Source organism: Ochotona curzoniae, unplaced genomic scaffold, assembly GCF_017591425.1.
Source record: "Ochotona curzoniae isolate NIBS_2020 unplaced genomic scaffold, NIBS_Ocur_1.0 contig_2321, whole genome shotgun sequence".
NCBI classification, from domain to species: Eukaryota; Metazoa; Chordata; class Mammalia; order Lagomorpha; family Ochotonidae; genus Ochotona; species Ochotona curzoniae.
In genome coordinates, this window is record NW_024465421.1 from 9,665,630 (window position 1) to 9,691,226 (window position 25,597).

At 51.9% G+C, this 25,597-nt stretch overlaps 1 protein-coding gene across 1 annotated transcript in view; it reads right to left on the reverse strand.

Moving 5' to 3' along the window:
- LOC121151591 (katanin interacting protein) overlaps positions 1-25,597 on the reverse strand; it is a 157,559-nt gene that overhangs the window by 78,314 nt on the left and 53,648 nt on the right. Inside the window, exons 4-6 of the mRNA XM_040973166.1 lie at positions 23,643-23,812; positions 22,666-22,763; positions 13,831-13,962 (exon numbers count right to left, since the gene is read on the reverse strand). Coding sequence (XP_040829100.1) covers positions 13,831-13,962; positions 22,666-22,763; positions 23,643-23,812 — 400 coding nt within the window. The remainder of the gene's footprint in view (positions 1-13,830; positions 13,963-22,665; positions 22,764-23,642; positions 23,813-25,597) is intronic.

Below are 25,597 nucleotides of genomic sequence, written 5' to 3' on the forward strand. Positions count from 1 at the left end.
GAATCCCAGAGCTATGAAACTGTGTCATAAAATGAAAACAAAAAATTGTCACCAGCTCACTGGAAACTTCTGAGCAATCTCTAAAACATCACACCCCTGAAGAGCCAAGAGAGGAACTATAGACCAAAACCAATGCAGGACAGGCTAAGCTGCAGGAGGAGCGGGGTGTGTGTGTGTACCCAAGTCCACAGTCAAGATCAAGGGAGAGGACATTCAATGGGGGAAGGGAAGGCTAAGCCACTTTGGGGGCCTGCGCCCTCCCTAGCCGTTTTAAGAAAGGGGTAACAGAGTTGCTCAGTCACAAGCTGAAACGAACATGTGGCACTAGGCCAGAAAGGGCTCAGGAAACTCCCAGGAGGTCCATTCCGAGGGCTGCTCGGAACTCTTACACCTGCAGGTGAAGTTTAGATCCGCAGCTTCCAGAAACACGCAGTGGCCCAATCCTCTACCACCAGGGTCAAGCTGCATCAAGTGGAACACGTAGAGGCAGTAGGATTCTCCAACACTAAACCGGGGCAAGCACTATGGTGTGGACGGTTTAACTGGCCCTTGGGATGCCTGCTTCCTAGGTTGGAGTGCTGGTTCCTGTCCTGAATACTCCGTTTCCAGTCCAGCTTCTTGCTAATGCATTCCAGGAGGCAAGAGATGATGGCTCAAGTGCTTGGACCACTGGCACGCATATGAGACTTACACAAAGTCTCTGTTCTAGCTTGACACTCAAGAAGTAAATAATATATGGAGGATAATTCTCTCTCTGTATCACTTGCCTTTCAAATAGATAATAAACATTTCCCAAAAAACACAATTGTTTTTTTTTAAACCTGGTGGAGCAGACTTCCACAAAAGACCATGCATTTGGCAGAAATCACCAACTGAAACGATAGGTCTGGATTTAACTAACAAAAGAAGGCAGGCCCAATGAAAGAGCTAACCGAGGAAGACTTAAGAGCGCAGAAATGAACATTCCTGGGGAGACTCACGAGGCTACTGCATGGTGGAAAGCAGGCAGCTAGAGATGTTAAAAGTTTTAATTTTATCATTAACATTTTTAGAAGGATGAACCACAGCAAGAGCTAAAGGGTGACTGAACATGCCAGGAAACCAAGCCAAGCGGCTTTGTAAGAGCGCAGCACAAAGAGAAACACAAGAAGGGAAGTATGAGACAAACACCAGGAGTTCAACCGGCAGCAACATCTGGCAGCATCTGTCCAACAGAAGCTCCACAGGCACAGCAGAAACAAAGGAAGAGAATAATTGCAGTGACAACAACAAGTGATACTTTTCCAGGCCTAAAAGAGAGAGAGAGAGAGAGAGAGAGAGAGAGAGAGAGAGAGAGAGAGAGACATGTGAGCTCTCAGATTGAAAAGGCCCACATAAGGGCCAGGCTTATGGCATAGCAAGGGAAGCTACCAGCTATGATGCTGCGAATGCCAGTTTGACAACTACCTGCTACGCTTCCAACCTGGCTCCCTGCTACAATGCTGGGCAAGACAGCAGACTATGGTCAAAGCACCTGGTTCCTGCTGCCCATGTGGGAGACCTGGACGGAGTTTACAAGCTCCTGATTTAAACCTGGCCTAGTCCTGGCTGTTGCAGCTATTTGTACAGTGGACTCGCAGCTGCAAGATCTCTTATTGTCTCTCCCTTCTTCACTCGTTGTGACTCTGCTTTTCAAATCAATAAGTAAATCTTAAAAAACTAAAAGGCCCACCCAGTATTTTCTAAAGGGGACAAATAAGTTGATCTTGATACATTCATAAAGATCAAAGGTATGCTCTATGAGACTTGAAATATATGAGGCAAAAATGAAGAAATACAAGGGAATATGGATAAGAATATAGAAATCAGTATGGCCACATAGCTAAATACAGCTGAAGATCTCTTGCAGTGGCTTGCTAAGGACAATCAGAATTTGCAGAGAGGCTTATTAAAAAGCAGATCAGGAGCAACCTGTGCTACCTCCAATTCCAATTCTATACGATTCTGCTGTATGGGCTGAGAATTTATATTTTTAATAAACAGCCCCAGTGATTCTGATATAGATGGTCTGGAACGACATTTTCAAAATCACTAAAATTAGATAAGCAATACCTTGACTTCACTTGAGAACTCTGTGCCAAAAGGAGACTGACTCTTCTTTTGAAGAGTCACTGAGGAGTCATAAAAATGATCTGGCAGATCACAAATGAAATCTTAGTAAATAGTAGGAAGGCACAAAACAAACAGGCCATTCTTTATCGCTCAGTGAAATGAGAAATTAACAGAAAAAGGAGAGCAAAGAAACTGAAAACAAAACAAAAACTGTTGGAATTTTTGGGAACACTGTTGATATGGAGGGAAGAAAAAAAACCTCAAGTCACAACCAGCTGGATATAAAAGCAAAGCACTACATAGTAAGATTTGTGAGACAAGGAAAAAGCTATAGAGAGAGGAAAATTTATAGCCTTAAAGTTGATCATTAGGAGGTCCTGGTACAATGGCTTGGTTGGCTAACCCTCCGCTCTACAGTCCTGCAAGTATCAGCATTCTGCATGAGAGCCAGTTCATATCCCGCTGCTCCACTTCCCTTCCAGCTCCCTGCTTGTGGCCTGGGAAGCCTGTACAGGATGGTCCTGCACCCACATGGGAGACCTGCACCCACATGGGAGACCTGCACCCACATAGGAGACCTGGAAGATACTCCTGGCTCCTGACTTTGGAGCGGCTCAGCTCTGCCATTGTGGCTACTTGGGAGGTGAATTGGTGGATGGGAAATATTTCTCTGTGTCTCCCCTTCTTCTGGAAATCTGCCTTTCCAAGAAAAATGAATAAATATTACAAAAAGCAAGGCAGCTTTTTTCAGGTTCCATCTGGTGTCTGCACTTGCAGGAATCCCCTATGGAATCACAAGCCCTTTCATGTGTGGACCTGCAGGCCCTGGGCACCTAGTGAGTGCCCTTGTCCTTCCCAGGGACCATCCATGCTCGTGGCTGAGGCCCTGCTGCTCAGCTGGCCTTTTGCCATCTGCCCCACCTGCCCAGGGCCCTGCTGAATGCAGCCCTCCAGGCTGTCCTTCGGTCTGCCCTCCAGCTGAGCTGTCCAACCCAACGTCTACAGGGCACTCAGGACATCATGTCCCCTACTGTTCTGAGCTGCAGAGGGGGTCAACTCAAGGTACACTAGGAAGGAAAATTGCTCTTCCTGGTCTCATGTCAGAAACTGACGAAGTTTTCAGTGTCTCACTGGAAGTCGCCAGATGGTTACCAAAAGTTTGGCCAGCAAGTAGATTTCGTTTGTTCCACAGGAGATCATGAATTAGTTACCAACACACACACACACACACACACACACACACACACACACACACACAAAATGGGAGAAATCAAACACAAAGAAATCCTTTAGCTCAATATTACGAAAAATACCCTTTTGTATATCTTGCCTTCATAGTCTATAGTATAGAGTTTCTTAGGTATTCTCACAATTTTGGAATGTTGACTTTTTAAAAAAAAGATGTATTTATTTTTATTGGAAAGGTAGATATACAGAGAGGAGGAGAGACAGAGAGAAAGATTTTTTATCTTCTGATTAACTCCCCAAGTGGCCACAATGGCTAGAGCTGAGCCAATCCAAAGCCAGGAGCCAGGAACTTCTTCTAGGTCTCCCACATGGGTGCAGGGTCCCAAGTCTTTTGACTACTTTCCCAGGCCACAGGCAGGGAGCTGGATGGGAAGTGGGGCTGCCGGGATTAGAACAGCCCATATGGAATCCTGGTGTATGCAAAGTGACTACTTTAGCTGCTAGGTTACCATGCTGGGCCCCTGTAGTATACTTTTTAAAAACATCTAATGCAAAAATACTTTCTCATTAAAATACTCAGGGAAAGCACGTTCTGGCATAGTAGAACGTGTCCTAGTTGCTCCAGTTCCAATTGCACTCCCTGCAGATGGCCTGGGAAAGCAGTGGTAGGATGGCCCCTGCACCTACGTGGGGGGCTGGATGAAGCTCCTAGGTCCTGGTTTCAGCCTGGACCAGCAGTGGCTGTTGGGGGGTATCCAGGGAGTGAACCAGTGGATGGAAGATCTCTCTCCTTTTGTCTCTCTCTCTTTCAAAATTAAATTAATCTTTAACAAAATATTCAAATGATCCAGAAGAAAACTGAGCAAATTACAGAAAGTTCCCTTTACCCCTCCAGTCAAATTAACTCTGGCCTTGCATCTTACCAAGCCTCCGCATTTTGTTGTGTCATCCATTTATTCATTTGTATCTTGCTTTCTATTTTACTTCACTTTCTATCTTGTCTTCCAATGCCATCCCTAGTAAGTTGGCTCCTTGGGACAAATGTGTAATTACAATTAGAAAGCATAACCCCCCTGCCCTCTCCATGCCAGGCCCAGACTCGGAGGCCAAGTGCCTGTTGCTTGCTGCACACCTTGTGATTTAAAATGGTCTCTGGTGGCAGACATCTGATCTAGCACTTAAGACCTTGGCATTGCCCTCAGGCATGCCTGGGTTCGTTTCCTGGCTCTGCTCCCACTCCTAGCATCCTGTTAATATACACCCTGGGAGGCACCGGTCAAAGCCCAGGTGCCTGGGTTCCTAACACTCACATAGGAGACTCTGATGGAGTCCCTGGCTCCTGGCTTCAGCCTGGCACAGCTCTGGTGGCTGCAGGCATTTGAGGAAACGAATCAGCAGGTGGAAGATCTCTGTCTGTTTCGCTTTGTCTCCTTTCACATAAATAAAATTAAATGTCTAAAACTATTTTTTTTTATTCAATTAACACCATGTGTCAGAAATCCCAATGTTTCAGGATCCAAACTCTCTCTTTAAGCTGATTCCTCTACCTCAAGCAACACAAAAAAATCTGTCATTTTATGGGTCCTGATTCATGCTTTGGCAAACACTGTCACCATAATTATAACGTAGCGATATGATGATTGAATTCGGCTTGTGTGGGCTGGCCGGGGTGTCTAACCGACAATAGCCTCCCTCCCTCTCTCATTGATTCAATCAATCAATTGTTCAATTTACTTGCTTAACAAAGATTTATTTGCATGCTAACTCTATGCCAGGCACTCTTCTAGGAACCAGGAACACAGCAGGCAACAGGATGGAGCTGGCCTCTCACCACAGAGCTTAGGTCTGGAGTGGTGAAGGATGCTTCAGGTCCTGACCATCTAAGCTGCAAAGGACTATAGGCGTAGTCCCTGAATGGGCAAGGGCTCTTACACATCCTCTGTTACCCAGGAGCAGGGTTTTCCTCTAAATCTGACTGAGAGCTTAGGACTTCATACCTGACAGGCACAGGAAACATCTAATCTACTCCCAGATCTCTAAAGGGGTGTGATGCAGCCAGCCATGCTGAGTCTCAGCCACTTGCTTTGTCTACTGCTGCAGTGGGAATCCCAAGCTCACTGCTTCCAGAAGGGGTAACACAATGCAGAGCATCCAGGTGAGCTGCAGCCCCACAAGGTAATGAGTGGGACTAGGGCAAACTGAAGGTGTGTGCTCAGAATCAACGATGACCCCAGACAGGTCTGTGAGCTGAGGCTGGCCCTGCCGGTCACTGTCCAGGTCCGAGCCCTGCCCGGTGGCCACACTCCTTCCTGTTAGACATTCCTACTTCTTTCTTTACCCTGAACTTCAGCATACTTTTTCAAGTCATAGAGAAGGAGTAAGCCCTTCCCACTTGCCACTACTTTCTCTGGATTATTTTTCCTCATGTTTGAGCCAAAGTTTAAATGTGACCAATAGGAAAAAACAAATATGAAGGGGTGCATATTTCATGATCTATTAGTGCCCTAATATAACACAGCATTCACGTTTTATTTGTGTAAAGTTTACCTCTCTAAATAGCAAAGACACAAATGGATTAGTTTTATGGGAAAATGTCTCAGGGGTTATCTTAAGACTTTCTTGTGGTGTTTCTTGGGTGGGTGTTCGGCACAGGGGCTAAGTCGCCGCTTGGGTGTCAGCATCCCTCGCTGGAACGCCTGGCTCCCGGCCCACCTGCCCTCTTGCAGAGCTAGCTTCCTGCAGGTCCTTGCAACTTAGATGAGAGAGCTGGGTGGAGCTCCAGGCTCCTGGCTTTGGTTTGGCTCCTCCCTGGCTGATGCAGGCATTTGTGGAATGAAACAGTGGACAGAAGAACTATCTCTGTGTCTCACTTGTTCCATCTCCTCAACTTTCAAATATAATGAAAATAAATAATGTTAAAAGCACAGTAGCACCCCCCCCAACCTCCTACATCCACACATGGGGGAATGGATTCTCAGACTCCCAGTGGATCTCTATAAACCATGGTGAGTCCAAATGCTATATATACCATGTGTTTCCTTATACACACATACCTGTGACAAAATGCATTTGTGTACTGGGCACAATAAGAGATTCATGCAACAAGTAAAATCAAACAGGATGATAGTCACACAGTAAGGAAAATCCCATGAATGTGCTTTCTCTCGCACGTGCTGTACTTTGATGGCCAATCCGGTAACTGAGACAGCTAGCAAGTGAAACAGGCGGGCAGCGCAGACGGCGTGGATGGACCAAGGCTGGTTCCCTCTCCAGGCAGGACAGAATGGGGTAATGTAAGCTTCGCGTCATGTTACTCAAGAGAATATGCAATTTAAAACGGATGAACTATTGATTTCCGTGCAGTGTTTTCACATCTCGGCTGACCTCAGGTAACAGGAACCATGGAAAGTGAAACCGCAGAAGAGAGGGGAATAATTTTGTTGAATACAGTTTAGCCTACTGTTAACACCAGCTCAGATATTCCAGAAATACTGACCTATGGTAGAGACATTGTCAGCAATGATTTTGTTTAAAAAAAAATTTTTTTTTGTCTAATTTGTAAAAGATCTATTTATTTTTACTGGAAAGGCAGATTTTACAGAGAGAAGCAGAAACAAAGAGAGGTCTCCCATCTGCCAGTTCATGCCCCAATGTTCACAACAGCTGGAGCTGAGCCCAGTTCAACGCCAGTACCCAAGAATTCCTTCTGGGTCTCCCAGATGGGTGCAGAGGCCCAAGGACTTGAGTCCTTTCCCAGGTCATAAGCAGGGAGCTGGATTAGAAATGGACCAGATGAGACACAAGCTGACATTCATATGGGACGCCGGCACTTGCAGGTAGAAGATCAGCTTGTTGAGCCATTGTGCCAATCCTCCTCTCCTTTTTTTGGTGGGGCGGGGGGAAGGCTATTTATTTTATGTGACTTCCTCTCCCACGTGAATTTCCTCAGAAAAGGGCATAACTCTTGCCCTATATCCCTGCTGGTGAGCCTCTGTGGGTACTTGTTGCTTCCATACTTTTCAGTCATCTTAATTGGGCATGACGTGGAAGAATTGTTAACTTTGATTTTCAAGCATCTTTCTTCTGCAGTTCCCTAACACCAAGCTGCAGAGTTCAAAGCACTCAGGAGAGTGCTCCTTCTGTTTGAGGCATTCTCTACTCTTCAGGCTGCTGTTTCAGAATCACTCACACTTTGTCCAAAAAAAAAAAAAAAAAAAAAAAAAAAAGTTAGCTCTTAGATACAAATTCTGTTACTTCAAAAATCAGTCCTCAGGACCTAACTGCCACCTATCCGTATTGACATTGAATGCAAATGGCTTAAAGTCATCAATCAAATAAGTCAGTCCTAACAGGGATCGCTACAAGTTTTATTTATTTTCATTTTATCTGACACAGAGAGCTTCCATCCACTGGTTCACTCCCCAAATACCCATAAAAGTTGGGGTTGGGGGGTTCAGCTTGGTGTCATACTAGGTTAAACCTCCATCTGCGATGCCAGCAACCCAGGATCAAGTCCTGGCTGCTCCACCTGGGATCCAGTTCCCTGATAGTATACCTGGGAAATCAGTAAAAGACGGTCTAAGCCCTTGGGCACCTGCACCCAAGCGGGAGACCTGGAAGAAGCTCCAAGCTCCTGGCTTCAGACTGGCTCAGCTCCCGGCCCAGCCATTTTGGCCACTTAGGGAGTGAGCCAGCAGTGGAATCTATCTATCTCTCTTTTTCCCACACACTGACCTCTCCTCTTCTTGTAAAATCTGCCTTTCAAATAAAGGCAAATATTTTTTTTCTAAGTTGGGAATAGGCCAGCCAGGGCCAGGACCCTGAACCACAGTCTAGGTCTCCCACATGGGTAGCAAGGGACGGAAGTATTGGTCCATCATCTAGAAGGTTTTTAAACTGGGTCTCTCTTGTTTTTATTTTCTACTTTATTTTCCCCCTTTGTTTCTACTGGCATGGTACAGCTCTTTAATGTGTTTTTAAATTTTGTTTTTTAGTTATTTACTTGAGTGGTAGAGAGCCACAGAGATAAGAAAGAGAAATCCCAAACATTGCAGGGGCTGGAGCCAGAAGCCAAGAGCTTGGATTCGTACAGGTGGCAGGCACTAAACACCAGCTGCCTGCCAGGGTGCCATTAGCAGGCAGCCGGTGTCAGGAGCGGAGCTGGGCATCTGGGTGCTCCAATACGGGATGCAGGCATCCTCGCTGATGTCTTAACTGCTCTGCCAAATGTTTAATGCCAGTTTTTTTTTTTCCTTTAATTTATATTTTGAAACAATGTAAAGCCACAGAAAATTGATCAGGATAGTATAATCAACACCTGGCTATCCTTCACCTGCATTTACCAGGGAACATTTTTGCCTTGTTCATTTCCTGATTTCTCCTTTTTAATATTACATATGGATTTTTTCTGACCCATTGTTGCACTGGTTGCTGACCTCACATGCCCTCAGACTTGCATCTTTCAGTAGGTCTTCCGAGAAGAGGCTGTTCATCCACTCATATGGCCACTCTTGAGCTTGCTGATAGTCTGGGTGTCCCCCCAAAAAACCCAGGGAACTGAAGGCTTGGTCCCTAAAGGCTTAGGGTAGCAGCCAATAGATTAATACTAATGGTCAATGTATTAAGGGAGAGAGACTGGATGTGATTCTAGTGTCCAGGGTATGACTGATGTCTGGGCTCACCGGAGGCTCCCCTGGGACAGGGTTGGTTATCTAAGCTCAGTTCGGTCTCCTTTCTCCTCCTCTTTCTCATTCACCACATGCTCCTCCTTCCTCCACATGTGTCCGACCACCCAAGAGGCCGGGAGCTCTTGGCCTGTGAACTGCCAAAACTGTGTGCTGAAATCAGCTTGTTTCTATCCGGAGTAGCTCCTCTCAGGTATTTTTGGTTATAGTAACACAAAGCTGACTGCTATCGCCACAGGAGAAGGGCTGGGTGCAGGAAACTAAATGTTGATGCCACATCATTGTCTAATACACTCCAGTTTCAAACCTTGTTAATTTCCCCAAACCATGCTCCAGTGGCACAATTTCCCCCATCCTACACTGCTTCAGGATGAAATCGCAGTATCCTGCTTTAACCAGAACAGCCCCTCGCCTTTCTCAGGCCTCAAGCCACTGACGTTTGAGCAGAATCCACGCTGGTCAGCTTGCAGACTCTCCCCTCAACCTGAGTCTGTCTGGTTTGGTTTTACTTGACCTCATCAGATTTTGTTTTAGAAGAACATTTGTCATCAATGTTCTCAGCTGTGGTTTCACTGGGGAGCGCCTGGGCCAAGGAGAGATTCATTCTGCTGTGATGCAAAATAGTACGCAGCCTGGCTGACGGATGGCCTCCTTGGAGCACCTTGCCCCCAGCCCTGAGATCAATAATACTCACAATGCACTTGGCATGGTCTCAAGCAAACACGGGACGGTGCGGTTCCCGGCCTGTCACTGCTCATTCCACTCAGTGGTGCGGCCCGAGCTCTCCTGAGGCCTGGGTCAGCAGCGCCACTTCCCTGCTCTCTGCTTTCCTCAGACTGGGACGTGGGATGAACACCCTGAGCATGTCATCCACAGGGCTAAGGTCTCAACGGATAGCACGTCCATGCCATCCTCCACGTGCTCCTTGGCACTTGGTATATTCTCACGTAATGCGAGCTCTTACTTACAAAAAGCTGTCAGGAAGTCTGATCTCTCCTGTTTTGGGTCTTCTGGTGGGCACGCCAGAATTGGGCTTGTGTGTGTGTGTTTGGTTGGGTTTTTTTCCCGTTTGAGCCAAATGCTCCTGTGAATCTGTGTGATTGCCACAAACTCTCTCGTGGGGCCCACCTTCTATCCCAGCAGTTCAGGTAGGGGAAGTAAGATGGTGGAAATCAACCTTGCCGTCAACTCCCGGGAAAGCCAGGAAGACTCTTTCTCTGTCCATGTATCCAGGAGGGTCAAGCTGGTGGGGGACTTGGTACCACAGGGACAAGCACTGAGAACCAGGCAAGGCAGGTGCAGCCACCATCCTGAAGGCATGCTGGGGGTTCCCTCTTCTTTTGGGGTCCCTGCATCCCATCCCTCTCCACACTGCATCACCCTTTGCTCTCGCTTCCGAAGGTGAGCAGACTGTACTCCTGCTGTGCCAGCACCAGTAAACAAAAAGACCAGGATTCAAACTGCGGGCCACCAACATTCAGGAGCAGTGCTTGGATGTACTGAGCTTTATGATGCCTGAGTGATTCTGAAATGCAAAGATGGTTATGGCATACTGTCAAGTAAAAAGAAAAAAAAGTAGGTTTATAGGGCCAGCCTGGTGGCACAGCATGCTAATCCTCCAGCCACAGCACCAGCATCCTATGGAGGTATTGATTTGAGTTCTAGCTGCTGCACTTCTAACCCAGTTCCTTGTTTATGGCCTCAGAAAGCAGTGGCGGATGGCTCAAGTCCTCGGGACCCTGCACCCATGTGGGAGACCTGAAGAAAACTCCTGCCTTCAGATCAGCTCAGCTCCAACCATTGCAACCACTTAGGGAGCGAACCGGCAGATGGAAGATCTCTCTCTCCCACTCTCTGTAACTTTTTCAATAAGAGAAGTATATATTTTTAGACTTATTTGTTTTTATTGCAAAGTTAGATTTACAGAGAGAAGGAAAGACAGAGAAAAAAAAATCTTCCATCTGCTGGTTCACTCCCCAAGAGGCCCAATGGCCAGAGCTGAGCCAATCTGAAGCCAGGAGCCAGGAGTTCCTTCTGGGTCTCCCACATGGGTACAGGGTCTTAAGGTTTTGGGCCATCCTCTACTGTTTTCCCAGGTCAAAAACAGGGAGTTGGAAGGGAAATGGAGCAGCCAGGACACAAACCAGCGCCTATATGGGATCCCAGCACATGTAAGACAAGGACACCAGCCACTAGGCTCCTGCACCAGACCCTAAATACATAGATATATTTTTAAGTAGGATTATAAGCCCTATCTCCACCTGATATATGTATATACATGTATACTCACTTACCACTTTTAATAGCTTTCTACTTTGAAAGACAGATACCCAAGCTTGTGCACACACACACCCACACACAGATGGAAGCAAGCATGTGGGGTATGTGTAAGCTCCAGTGCACTGATTCACTCCCCCAAATGCCCACAACGGCTGGGACTGGGACAGGCTAAGGCCAGGGCCAGGAAACCCACCTAGCTCTCCCACAGGGGTGCCAGGGCCCCACCTGCTGGACTCGTCACCTGCTGGCTTGCCTGGCCTTTCAGGGTGCACGTCGGCAGAAAGCCGGAATCGGGGGCAGAGCTTGGGCTCAAGCCTAGGCACACTTCCGTGTGGGACAGGGGTAGGTGGCCCAAGCGGCACTTTCACGGCTGCGCCAAACACCTGCCCTGTCACCTGTTGCACCTGCAGTGTGTAGAGCTTGTGGTGGGGACTGTGGCACACACATCCAGCTAAGGGGACACCTGCGCCCCCACCCCCCGCCCTCAGCTCCAGTCATCGCTCTGGTACAAGCACGAGGATCCTGAGCCCAGGGTTGGAGCCTAGTAGCTAAATCCTCGCCTTAAATGCACTGGGATCCCATATTGGTGCCTGGCTGCTCCACTTCCCTTCCAGCTCCCTGCTTGTGGCCTTGGAAGGCGGTCGAGGATGGCCCAAAGTCTTGGGATCCTGCACCCATGTGGGAGACTGGAAGGGACTCCAGGCTCCTGGCTTCAGATCAGCGCAGCTCCGGCTATTCTGGCCTCTTGGGATGTGAACCAATGAATCAAAGATCTCTGGCTCTCCTTCTCTCTGTAAATCTGACTTTCTGGTAAAAATAAGTAAATATTAAAAAAAAAAAAAAGAGAAGAAAAGAGTAAGAACAAGGATCCTAAGCCTTCTGGTCTGTCAACACAAGCTCCCAATTCAGGTTTTCACACAGAATCTCCCGACTCTTAAATGTCAGCTGGTAATTGACATCTTTTCAAAGCACTGTGCAGGTCGGCGGGGTGGAAGCCAGGCGCACATGTCTGTCGCGTGCAGGTCTGTGAACCCGGGGCGCCAAGAAATTGAAGATCACAGACAGTGCGACTGAAGGCCAAGAGGCTGAAGTGTTTTAACAGTAAAGGTCGGAGAAAAAGCAGCCTCCGGGACGCGCCTTCCCTTTGCTCTGTCGCAGCCCAGCAAACACCGTGCAGCAGCCGGGTGCCTGCAGCCCTGCTTGTCTTTCCCTCTGCCCGTTCCATTTGCATCTCCGAAGGCTTCTGCCATTACGGAAATACTGGCATTGCCACTCCACTGTGTTGTTCGGCAGGAAAAAAAAAAAAACTCCAAGGAGGAAATTGACTGGGAAGCCTTAACGAGGGCTCCCTCAAGGCGGTGTTTGCTTTTCTTTTTGTTGTTGTTGTTGTTATTTTGGAAAAGGAAAAGAATTACAATCATAGTGAAGAAAATGAAGTGCTGATAGACGAGCGGCCATGGCAATTCTGAGCATGCGTACAGAGGAATGTTAACAGGACCCAGGATCCTGTGAGGGAGCCAGCGCACCTTGCGGGTCAGGGGACTCGGGTGGCCCGAAGAAGGGAAGGACCACGTGCTAGCTGAACAGAAGGTGCTGGATGCTTGACAGATGGCAAGCTACCTCGGCCCCTTGCATGTACAGCCAAGGTTAAACTTGGCTGAGAATCAGCCACGTGCATGAAGGGAAATGGGCGGCTTAGTATGCGTGCATTGATCCCAAGCAGGGGACTGTTCTGATTCAGAAGCGGTGTGTGTGTGTGCGTGTGTGCATGTGTGTGGATGTGTGTGCAAGTATGTGCACGTGTGTTGTGTGGGAAGGGAGTTTTCAAGGCAATAAAGACCACAATCTTGCCTAGTGTTTAATTCCCACTTCTGGACTGGGTAGGGAAGCCAGGTCAATGAGTCATCCCTCAGCCAGGCTCGGCCCTTGTGGTGAGGCCGTGGCACACACAGCTGGGCCCACGGCTGGGCTGATGTTGCTCAGAGCCCAGCTTAGCAAACTTGACTTTGACCTGTCACAGTTGTTGGAAGACCGCCCCCGCCCCGGCCGGCAGCAATGCAGTTCAAAGGACTTGAGAGGAAGTGGCAGGGTGGGGACGGGGAGTAGATGTCTGTCAAGGTCGTGCACCCCTGCACTGATGAAAGGACTCGCAGCCACAGCTCCGTGGGCCTCGGGGGGCGGGCCGGGGGCCTGTGCCTGAGCTCTCTGCAGCCCGCAGGGTGACAGGCAACATGTGTTAGCACGTGCACCTGCACGCGGACAGACAGGCTGGGCATCGGCTCCGCCTGCCTACCTTCCCTTCAAACTCTGACCCAGCTTTTACGATTCAGGGCAAAGTCACCTCCTCTGGGAAGCCTTGCTGGATAGCGCCTCACACTTCTTCCGGCCAAGCTTTATCCTCACGTCTCCCTCCTCCCCAGCCTGTGGGCAGCAGGCAACCCAGCTGGGATCGGAGTGTGATCGCCGGAGTGTGGTGGGATGGACGTAAGAGGGAAGGGGCTCAGTGAGGGAGGATGGCATGAATAAAGTGGCAGACAGTGTCCCCAGGGGCCAGTGTAGTTCTCTGAGGCCAAGGCCGACCCCCTACCTGTGGCTGATCCCCAGAAGCATCCATGCTTTTGGCTTCGGCATCCTCACTCAACTCAAAATCTTCCGAGTAGTCCAGCGGGGGCTCGATGTGGAGTCTGGAGCCGGCTTCTGTTTTGATCTGCACTGATTTCTAGACACAAAAATTTAGATGGCGTCAGACACAGAAGTGGCAGTGAGGGGGTATCAGTGGACACCTGTGCTTCTCTGAGGAGCACACACTAGCCTGGGGGCAAGGACTGAGCATGGAACCATGACCCTGCGCTAGGGGACCACCCACAAGCACCACATATGACACTACCTCTGCTTCAAAGTATTGGCTGGGGGGGCCAATGCGGTAGCCTAGCAGCTAAAATCCTCACCTTGCATGTACCAGGAACCCATATGGGCGTTGGTTCTAATCCCAGCAGCCCAGCTTCCCATCCAGCTCCCTGCCTGTGGCCTGGGAGAGCAGATGAGGACAGCTCAAAGCCTTGGGACCCTGCATCCAGCCTCCTTCTTCAAATGCATTCATTTATCCTACTTGACAGAGAGGGAGAGAAAGAAAGATCTCCCATCTGCCGATTCAGTTCCCACATGTCCACAATAGCCAGGTCTGGGAAAGACCAGAGCTCCATCTGGGTCTCCCACATGGGTGGCAGAGATCGAGTCCCGGGGCCGTCACCTGTTGCTTCCCAGGGTGCGCACTGGCAGGAAGTTGGATGAGAAGCCGAGCTGGGGCTTGACCCAGACATTCCTATACAGAATGCAGGTTTTCCAAGTGGTGGCTTAACTCACATGCCACATGGGTGCAGCACGATCCAAGCTGACATTGTGCCATGCCTCCTGCCTCCCACCTGTGCTTTCGCTGCAGGTGCCATGTCACCTGACATGGATTGGCTGTCACTCTACCTGTTCCAGGCGCACTGGCTCATGTAACTGCTCACAACAGGCACCAGGGGAAACAGAGGACTAAGAGGATTAAGCATTCATCTGAGGTCACTCGGCTGGGAAGCCACGCAGCTGAGAGTTAAATCTCGGTGGCATGGCTCCAGAGGCCTGACGCTACACTGCGGACTGGCCAGCGTTTCCTGTAAACGGTCGGGAGTATACATTTTAGGCCCTGTCAGTGTGCGCTCTCTGCCATAATACTCGACTGCCCCGCTGCAGCTTGAACGCAGCCTCAGACGAAGCCTAAACAAACGGGCTGGCCGCCTTCCAATCCCACTTGATTTACAAAAACAGGCTGAGGCTGGCTCCAGCCCTGGGGCTGCAGTTTATCAAGCAATACCCGTTCGAAGCCACCACATTACACTGTCCCAGCAGGCCCGAGAGGAATAAACGGGCCCCTCCTGGGCTACGGCAGAGACCAGAGAGGGGATCAGACAATGCCCTCGAATGATCTAATGCACAGAAGGCAGGCAGGCAGTGGCTAACCTACACATGATTCTACGCAAAGAACTTGGAGGGAGAAAGCACAGGGAGCTGGAAAAACAGCCAAGGAATCTCCCTGCTTGTGAGCAGGGAGACAAGATGCAGAAGGCGGCACTGCACGCTTCCAGAAACTTCCACATGCCCCTGGGCTCTGAGTATCCTGCACTTGACCTGGGCCTGCCCATCTGTTCTACTTCCTCCTATTCCACCTTGCCCTGCTTAGCTGCTCTGGGACCAAACGACACAAGGACTTCCACCAGGCTTTGCCCACTTGTTCTCAAAGCCAGTATTAGCCTCAGGGGCAAGGTTGGTGGAGGAAGGATGCAGGTAGCCAGGGGCATCCTGGGCCAGGGCATTCCTGGAGACCTCCCTGCCTCAGCTGGGAGGAGATGGATTTCGCATGAACCAGCCGATGAGTATTCTTCCTTTCTCTTCGGAAACGCTCGGTGGTGACCCAATGCCAGGAGCCTTCCGGAGAGGGAGGAGAGAGTGTGAGGAAGAGGGGGGCGCCTAACTCTCGACACCATGCCTGTGCCTCTCCAGGTACAATTCACGAACAAGTACCACCGGCCTGCCCTGATCTGTGAGAAATGTGGACTACTGCTGCCCTCCTCGCCCGAAGAGTCAGCAGGTGCGCTTCAGCAAGAACAGACACCATGAGGTCTGTGTGGCTGGCGATCGGAAGCGCTCCCCACGGTGTTCTAGCAAAAGCATCGTGCTTTTCTTCTAGGAAATCCTCCCTGCTTCGTGCCCCCTAAAGCAAGTGGCACTGAACCCCCGTCCCAGGGGAGAATGGAGCTAGGATCCAGACTCGGCCCATCAGAATAGAGATGTGCCTGGGAGCCTAAGGAGAGGCAACGGCAGGTGGTAGAATGCAAATGGCAACTTCTCATGGCTATCCTGGGATCACACGGCAGCATGGAAGGGAAAGGAGAGCTGAGAGAATGAGTCCCATGACGTTGTTGGATTTGCTGGGTCCAGCCACACCAGAGTGTGAGAGAGCCAAGTAAGTGATCGGCCTGGGATGGGGCCGGGCATATGGTGCCACCAGGACGATGCCTGGGGTACCCGTGTCAGATTGCCAGGCTTCAGTCCTGCCCTCCCCACTTCCGGTTGCAGCTTTCCTGCTAACACGCAGCCTGGCAGGCAACTACTGGACTCAAGTCCTTGGGTTCCTACTACCCACACGGGAGATGGCATTCCAGGTTCCTGTCTTCTGCCTGTTGCAGCAGTCGGGGAGTGGACTGGTGGATGGATGATCCCTGTGCCTCTCTCTGTCTTTCAAATAAAATGAAAATGCATTTTATAGGGAGAGAGAAGAGAGGGAGCGAGCTGGGATGAAGATAGCTTTGCGACTGATTTGAATTTTAAAACGCAGCAGAGAGGTGCTCCGGCGTTCCGGGAGAGCCCAGGCCTCTGTGGTTTCTGCGGTGTACTCAGCCTTGCCCCTCAGCGGCTTACTGATGGCACTGGGCCCGCCAACACCTCTGAGGAGCAAACACAAGGTTTGCAGGGGGGCATTTGGACCCAGGGCCTGTCGGTCCTCCCTGAGAACAGACTGCCCAGGAAGCTTCCAGGGGCAAGAGCTCGCTGAGCACCCAGCTCCCAGAAAGGGAGGAAGGGTGCCTATGAAGCAACATGTGACAAAATTACCACGGTCCACAAAGAGTGTCTAAGCTGAGTGGGTGCCTGAGGAGGGAGGAATAAATAGAGTCTCCATCTGGCCTGCTCGCGCCCCCCTCCTCGCAGGCCTGGGGAAGGCCCCCTGCCGCCCCTGGGAGCCGGCTGAGGTAGGTCTGCTCCCGGTCCGGGCCCCCCAGCAGCGGGCCTGCAGTGCTCCCAGCCTCCCACCAGCACGCCCTTGCACGGGCTGATGACTGCGCTCCTGCCTGGCTCCCCGCCTGGCGGGCTGCTCTCTCTGCCAGGAGTGGGTGTTTCCAAGCGGCTGCTCTTTCCTGCCTACTTACACAGCGCCCAGACCTTGGTAGACCCTTATGGGGAGGTCTACGCAGCAGGAGGCTCTAAAACCCTGCCACCCCAACGTTCCGGTTCCCACTGGCCAGCCCCAGGGGGTCCCAGTCCACACTGGACCCAGTTCATGCTCAGGGTTATTTGCGCATATCTACCATCCCTCTAAGCTTATTGTCAAGTACACATGTGCACCCGCTTACACACACACACACACACACACACACACACACACACACACACACACACACACACACACACATATTCCAAGGATGGGGGCCCGCCCCAGGGTTGTGCAGGTTGTGCGCTGTATCAATGGCGCCCTCTAGAGGATGAAAGCAGAGCCTGGGGTGGGGAGCATGCCTTGCTTGATCTGTTCTTCCCGGATGTGTCTGAAGGCCTCCAAGCATTGGCACTTGATGCTCTGACAGCCTGCATTGTGCAAGGTCACGGGAAAGCCTGGTGCTTTCCGGGCTGTTACATTTGCTGTCGTCGCTGTAGGAAAGGCCCTCATGGCTTCCCATGTTCACTGGCCAGCTTCCTAGGAGGTGCTTCGGCCACCTAGGTCACAACAGGAAACGGGATGTGGCAGAGGAAGGGAGGGTGGCAAGGGCGGGGGCGGGGGAAGAGTGGAGTCTCTGCTTTTATCATGGCAATGAACTTGCTTTTGAGACCTTTAAGGAAAGCCCACCCCACAGTAAATTGCTGGAAGGCCAATCCCTTCACTACCAATTTAATGCTGGGAGCCGATGACGTTCATCAAACCTGACAGCATTTTGGTAAACGACGGCTGTGTTGATTAGGCCGCTGTCCACCCAAGTATTACAAGGCTGAGGAAGCCATAAATCTTAATCCACTGGTAGCAGCAGAAAGATCCGAGGCCTGGAAGGGGTGGGGGTGGGAGGGAGGAGGACGGTAGGAGGAAGAGCCCATTTATCACCACCAGCCGATTCCACGGCCAAAGTGGCCATCTGGAAGCCTGCACGGCCGCCGCCGTTAGCCTCCCAGACCCCCAGAATCGGAGTGTTTGGGATGGGTGCTAGAGCCGCAGGTGTTTGAATGATTCTGGGACCCAGGAACCCCAATGGCTAGGTGCCTGCTGGAACAGCCCCACACTGCCCCTCGGCCCCAGGCTGCTTTCTGCGAGCTGTGTCAGACCCTCAGAAGGGGAACGTACAGTACTGGAAGAGGCTAGGGTACTGGGCATGGCATGGTCAGAGAACATGGGATGTATGGCTTGAAAGAGTTCTGGGAAGATGCTGAGAAAAGCCTGCAAGACAGCCAGGTAGAGAAGGAAGAGGACCAGACGGGGTGGGAGTGGGCAGCAGTGCTGGCTGTGAGTACAGCTGGAGCTCAAGGCACGCACTGTGCCTCGGGACCGCCGTGTCCCTGGCCGACATGGCTGTGCCCACCAGGAAGAGGTAGAGTGACCTCCAGGTGCGCAGGTTCAGATGAGGAAGAAGCCCCCGGGCTGGGAGGAGGCCACGGTCCTTCTCTTGATACAGTGGTTTCTGAGACTGTCATTGGACGTGAGGGGTCCTGCCACCTGTCTCCCGCCACCAGCCCTCAGCTGCCTTCGAAAGCGGCGGAGCCCACTAAGAAGGTCAGGACCAAGGGACGAGTCAGAACCATGCATCCCCCTGCTCACTGCTCGGGCTCCTACCCCCACAGCCCAGGCCCTTGGCCCTGACGATGGCAGCTCCAGTCTATTCCTTAGCGCAGCCCTTGTCTCCTCCCTGAGAGGCTCTGGGACCCACAGAGCCTGCTCCACGGCTCACTGGCTGCCATGCTCTGCTTCCCATGACCTGGCCCCACCTCTCCCTGCGGCCATGGATGCAGGAGTGAGCCTCACACGCAGGTTACAAGGCTAGTAGTTGGGCTCCCACCCAAGGACCAAATACTGACAGGATCAGGGAAGGGGAGTGTTGTCAGATGATCTTTGTCTTGGAAAGTGTTAACAACCCTATAATGAGAAAAAGGAAAACTAGCGTGGAACAGGTGCAAGGGGCCAGGTGGGCGCTGTTGCTGGGGACAGAGAACAGAAGCTGGAGGCGGGGCGGGGGGATGGCATGGAGGTGGCAAGAAGAGAGCTGTATCAGTTCCCAGGGCCCTCCTGGAGCCATAGACCTCTCCGAGCAGTCTTTCCTGTACACGGCAGATGTGAACTGCCCACAAACACACATGTAGTCATGGCTCCTCTTAGAACCCTCCCTGGGTGTCCCTACATTGGGATTAAAGTCCAGATCCTTTGTGTTTCTTTCCAGGCCTCGTGGGATATGACCCTGCCTACCCAGGGTGCCAAAGTCACCCTCACCCTCTCTGCTGTCACGTATTGGCCATGCCCCTGTCTTCCCTGAGCCCCTTCCCACTGCTCATCGCCCATCGTGCTCTCACCAAGGACACTCTCCTGCAGCTTCCCAGGGCTGCCTCTGGCTGACATGGGGTCCGGCTGGGTGCCCTGTAGGAGGCAGCTGCTGGCTGGTGCGTGCTGCTTTTTGTTCTCTGTCACTGGGACTTTCTCACCTCATTTATCAATGTGCTTGCCCTTGGCCTCCTCTCTCCTCTCTGTAAGCATGAGAGCCAGAGGAGCAGCACCTGGTCAAACTCCCTGCCTGCTGGAACCTCAGCACCCACAGAGGGTCCCAAACTTAGTAGGGGCATAGAACCAAGGGACCTGCTGCCGTGAGGAGCCCAGTCCACCCTTGTGCTGATTCAAGAACAATGGTCAGGCCTCGTTATTTGCAATGACGGGGCCAGGCCTGGGCACTATAGGAACTACGCAACAACAGGTGATGTTACCAACTCCGCTTTAAAAGGAGAAAGGTGAGGCAAATGGCCCAAGATCACCCGACCACTAGGGGGTAGAGCCACGGCTTTGAAGCCAGGCTGTTCGGAACCGTTTCTCTGATGTGTCTGACACCTGCTGCGGCAAGCAGCCCCACCGATGGATGCCCTGTGGCTCCCCTGCCCGCACCCCCAGCAGCCGTGGGAGGGCGGGAGGGCTTCTTGAAGATGGAACCAAAGCCAAGAGAAGCTGTTTTACCGATAACAGGGTGCACAGCTGGTCAGCAGGCACATAGCTCAGAGATGCTGTGCTACTTTCTGCAGGACACTCGGCTCTCTGTCCCATTGTCCAATGGCCTCAAATCTAAATGCCCCAATGAGTCAGGAAAGAAACGGAAACCAGGAAGTGGCCAGGCAGTGGTCTACGAATGAGAATACACAGTAGCCACCTCTGGTCTCAGGTGGGGCCTGTGGCCAAGAGGAGGCTTCATGCCCTGCCTGCAGGGGGCAGCTGCTATACCGTTCCTGCTGGTGGCTGTCTAATGGTAGGGGGACAGCCCAGCACAGCAGCCGGAACGTCCCATTTTCCCAAGGATTCCACATAGTTTTTCTACACAAAACCTTCTGGGGCCAGGATTGCAGAGTAGTGGGTGAAGCTGCTGCCTGAGATGCCAGCACTGCATATGGGCACGACAGCCCATAATAGGGAGGGCATCAAGCACCCTCACTCTACCTCTACCCGGGGTTCCTGGCTCAGTGGCAGAGACCAGAGAGCCAAGCTCTGGCTCCTGGGGTGATTCAGGCTTAGCTAATCAGGTGGTTCCCATGGCAGGGAAAGAGGAAGTGGAGGCAGGAGCAGGTAGGTGCTGGGCACAGCTAGTCCTGCACCTGGTGCTACAATAGTTGGCCAAGGATCTTTCTTCCTAGGGCAGTGCTAACGGGCCCAGAGGTAACTTGAGGCCAAAGTCTGTGGCATGCTAGTTCCTGGGCATTCCTGGGCAGCAGCTCTGGCCATCACAGTGTAAGCACTCCTGGCAGATAAGGGCTAAAGCAGCTGAGTACCCTTCCTGGGCACTTTTCCTGTAGGTTCAGCTTAGAACCCACTTGTCGCATTGGCCCAAAGATTATGCCAGTACCTGGCTTCCCTGTTGGCTTAAAATAGCCTGAGTGGTCTCTGTGGGTAGGCCCTGACTGACCCCTGATGGCTGGAGTGCATGACGACAATTACAGTCCTTACAGCACCAGGAAGCCAGGAAAGTAGGCATGATTAGGCTCACGGAAGTGCAGACCCTCAAGGAGAACATGAGGGGCCAGAGGGGGGGAGTGGGGAAGGATGCTAATTAACCCAAGGCCAAGTCTTTTAAATGGCACCGAGTCTTTGCGGCCTGCCACGAAGTCACAGCTCAAGACACAAATATGGCTTCTGATAATAGGAGGCACTCAGAACCACTAGGGGAACTGTTGGGAGTGAGAAGAGGATGGAGAAAAAGGCCTCGCTAATGAGAAATTAACATTCATGGCTGGGGACAGAAGCAGAACTCAGGGCTCTCTGCACCGAGATAAGGCAGGGATGGCCTCCCTGGCTGGAGGTGCACACTCCAGCAGGCCCCGGGAGAAGCAGGGTGAGGGGCCAAGTAACCAGGTCCTCAGGCTCTGGAGTGTCTAGCTCAGGGTTCCAATCCCAGCCAGGCACCTGCACTCGCCTCCTCAGCAGCACAGTGAGATGCTTCCCGATCTTCAGGGTGATCATAAAGGCAGGTGCAGAGAGCAGGGCATGGCCTTTACGCCGACCCATACCTTGGGTCTGGTGCAGAATGCAGTCCCTGATCCTGCTGAACACAAGCTTTATAATCACAATCAAACCTGGTCTTTCATCTAGTCAGTTCTCTGGGAGCGGAGCCTCGGGCATCTGTCTTTTCAAATCTCCCCAGGGGATTTGAATGCAGTGTTGGCCAAGGCAGAGACCACCCTGGAACAGATTCAGGATGAATGACAGCAAGGTATGGAATCAAGGACCATGTGGGCCAGAGCAACGGACTCGGAGCCAAAGATATGGATTCTTGACCTTGCCATGTCCTAGCTGCGACGTTGAAAGGCTCACTGGTCTTCTCAGAGCACCTGACTCCTTAGCTCCCTAGGGAAGGAAGATATTGGGATGTACTCTGAAGGTCCCTGCGGGAGGCCCCAAGTGAGAAGTCCTATGGGGTACGTGAGCTCAGCTCGCGTCTTGGTCCCCATGGTGGGCTGACCTGAGCAGCCAGCGGGAGTAACTCAAACCAGCATCCGGGACAGGGGCATTGTCTTCCCCCCTAGCTCACCATGTCCCTTGGCACCTAAAGACTGTGCATGGCATACAGTAGGAGCACCATAAAATCAGCTGCACAAACACGTTCTCCAGGGGGAACTGGGCCTGACCTTGCCACACTCCCAAGCGGGGCTGGGGTGAATCTTTCCAGAGGGAGGACCACACAAGCAGCAAGAGGTCTGGCTGCTCGCACATTGCTCGCACATAGCAGACCTTCCACCACCACATTCAGCCGACCCCCGCCCCCTAGATGTGACACTCTGACAGTTTTAGGTCCAGGAACCACCCAGCTCCTTTATTTTAAAGTCTGGGCCAGTGGAGGGGAGACAGGGCTGTAAGGCTTGGCTCTGCCCTGGGTTTCCAGACCTGGTGCCATCCGCGCCGCTGCACCTTGCTGGGGGCCGTCTGGGAAGCGCGCCGGGAGGCGTCTTCGGCTTCGCGGAGTAGATTTCTTCGCGGGTAATCTGCAGCGGAGGTGGGGAGGACACGGTGAGGCGCTGGCGAGCGAGCTCCCACCCGCGGGTTTGTTTCGTAACTGACATCTAAGATGCATGTTAGCGGGGCCCGAAGTCTTGTACGGGAGAATGCGCTCTGCAGCGCTATCTGCAGCAGCAAAGCAGGACGTTAGAAAAACAAGCTAAGACGTCCAGCTGCCCGGGGGATGTGGGGGGAGGAAAGCCACGGCACATCCACACTGCAGGATGACACGTGGAGCGCAGATCTTTATATCCGCAAAGAACAGACTCTGGGCTGCAGGAGCAAGGGAAAGAACTGCTTGTACAAAAGGTCGCCATTTGTACTAAAGAGGGGAGACGAACAGACGGAACTGCTGTGTGGATGACTGTTTGCAGCACGCGCAGTACAGTGAATCCTGCTCTCCCGTCCCTCCCTGGAACCTGGGTGGGGTTTCCTGGCTGCCCCTGGGATGAGGGGGGCGTCCTGCTGAACTGTGCTGCACTGCAGTGGCTCTCCTGGGGGGACAGGTTAGCACACTACTTCCTTCTCTTAGCCCCTGCTGGCCTGGGATCTTACCATGGGTGGAGGCAGAATATTAACATAACGCCAATCAAGGCCCTTGTGTGCCACTGGCTCTGGGCTTCTCAGGCCAGCCTGCAATGTGGGTATAGTTACTCCAATTTCCCAGGGAGAGGAAATGGAGGGTCAGGGAGGAGCTGGTTGCTGGAGATGTCAAAGCTAGCAGGTGGCAGGACTTTCGCTCTCTTGCGTCCTCTCTGGTCACATGAATGCAGTGCATGTGTGCACTTCTGGGCACAGGTTCACCAGCAGGGGCTGAGCTCTGCAGCCCCCAGCTGATGCTCAGGCCTGGGCAAGGAGGCACTCACCAAGTATCCCCTCAGCGTGTGAGGCACTTCTGGAAGAGTCGGGGTGCATGGCCTTCCGCGGGGACGCCTTCTGCTCAGAGTTGGCCCCGTTGACGTAGACGGAGAAGCCCTGCTCCAAGTGCTCCAGCCGCAGCTGCATCGGGTCCTTGGCTCTCAAATGCTTCAGGATCCTGCAAGACAGGCTATTGTTTGTCCATTGTCCCAGCAGAGTCTGGGCCACTGTCACCCCCCAAGCCAGGGGGAGCAGGTTACCCCAGGGATGGTGGGTGTCTTTACTCAAAGGCAGGTGATGTGGGCCCGGCCCACGATGCACAGGGGAGACGAGAGCCTTAGGAGACCCAGGAGAAGCTCCTGGCTCCTGACATTGGATTGGTTCAGCTCTGGCTGTTGCAACCACTTAGGGAGTGAACCAACAGATGGAAGATCTTTCTCCTCCTCTCTGTAAATCTGTCTTTCCAATTACAATAAAAAAAAAAACCTTAAAAAGTGGGGTGGGAGAAAATATTTCTGACAGTAATCCCATAAAAGGCAGGTACTCTGTGCCAAAGTCCATTCTCACATAAGACTGAGTCTCCTTACACCTGCTTGTCGCAGTGAATGCTCAGTTAGCCAAATTGGAACTACTACTCCTGGGGAGGGGGACCCAGGGTCTGCTCCCTGCAGGTCTCTGGTTCCATTTTCCTCCACCAGTCGATATGTGACCTTGTGACTCTGTCGGCTCATTCACATGGAACTCACAGCCGAGAGCACTATGACCTGTGCCTGCACCATGCAAGGCTTTCTCCACCAGATGACAACCTTGCCGTGCTCAGGAACACGGGGCAGCATGTGGGCACTATGGCCAGGGGCCGGCTGAAACAGCAGAGTCCCCAGCAAGCAGCTGCCATGGGTGAAACACACAGCACATATGACCATTTGTTGGTACTAGGAGAGCTGAACCGGGGCAAGCAAGACAACTGCCTCAGACTACATCAGCTGGGAACAAGTGTCTCACGTCCACTCGCTGTGAGTCACCACCACATGGCCAGCCTCGACTACTGGGTAACAGGTAAGTTCGTCCAAGCAGGAAACCTGGGGAGAGGAAATCTGGAGTCCTTGGGGCCATGACTATTCACGGCTACCCCCATGGTGTTATTGTCTCATTATCCCCATGTTAGAGGTAAGTTAAATGAGGCACAGAGAGGTGAGGTAAGTTGCCCCATGTCACACAGTAGCAAGGCCAGGGCCATGTTAGGCACCTGAGCGCCAGCGGCATCACCACAACAGGGGCAGCCTCTAAAACAAGTGAGATGATGCTGAAACGGACGAATGAGACCTTGTTGGAAGCGTACGGACTCATCCCAGAAATGATACAAAAATACCCAAACGCCCCATGCTCGGTGTCTGCCCACGCGCACCTTCTGCCAATTTGTTCTTGAACATAAACTCTGGGTAAGAAGATGGTCGCAGGCCCGGCGCGGTGGCGCAATGGTTAAGGTCCTCGCCTTGCACGCCCGGGATCCCATATGGGCGCCGGTTCTATCTCGACGACCCCGCTTCCCTTCCAGCTCCCTGCCTGTGGCCCGAGAAAGCAGTCGAGGATGGCCCAAAGCTTTGGGACCCTGCACCCGCATGGGAGACCCGGAAGAGGCTCCTGGCTTTGGATCGGCATAGTATCGGCCGTTGCGCTCACTTGGGGAGTGAATCATCGGACGGAAGATCTTCCTCTCTGTCTCTCCTCTCTGTATATCTGCCTTTCCAATAAAAAAATAATAAAAATAAAAATCTTTTAAAAAAGAAGATGGTCGGGAGTGGGTGTTGCCCCACAGTAGGTTAAGTCACTGCTGGGGATACCTGAGTCCCATCTCAGAATATTGGTTTGAGTCCCAGCTGCTCTGCTTCTGCCCCACCTCCCTGCTAACGTGCCTAAGCAGCAGATGATGGGTCAAGCCCTATGAATCCCTGCCACCCACATG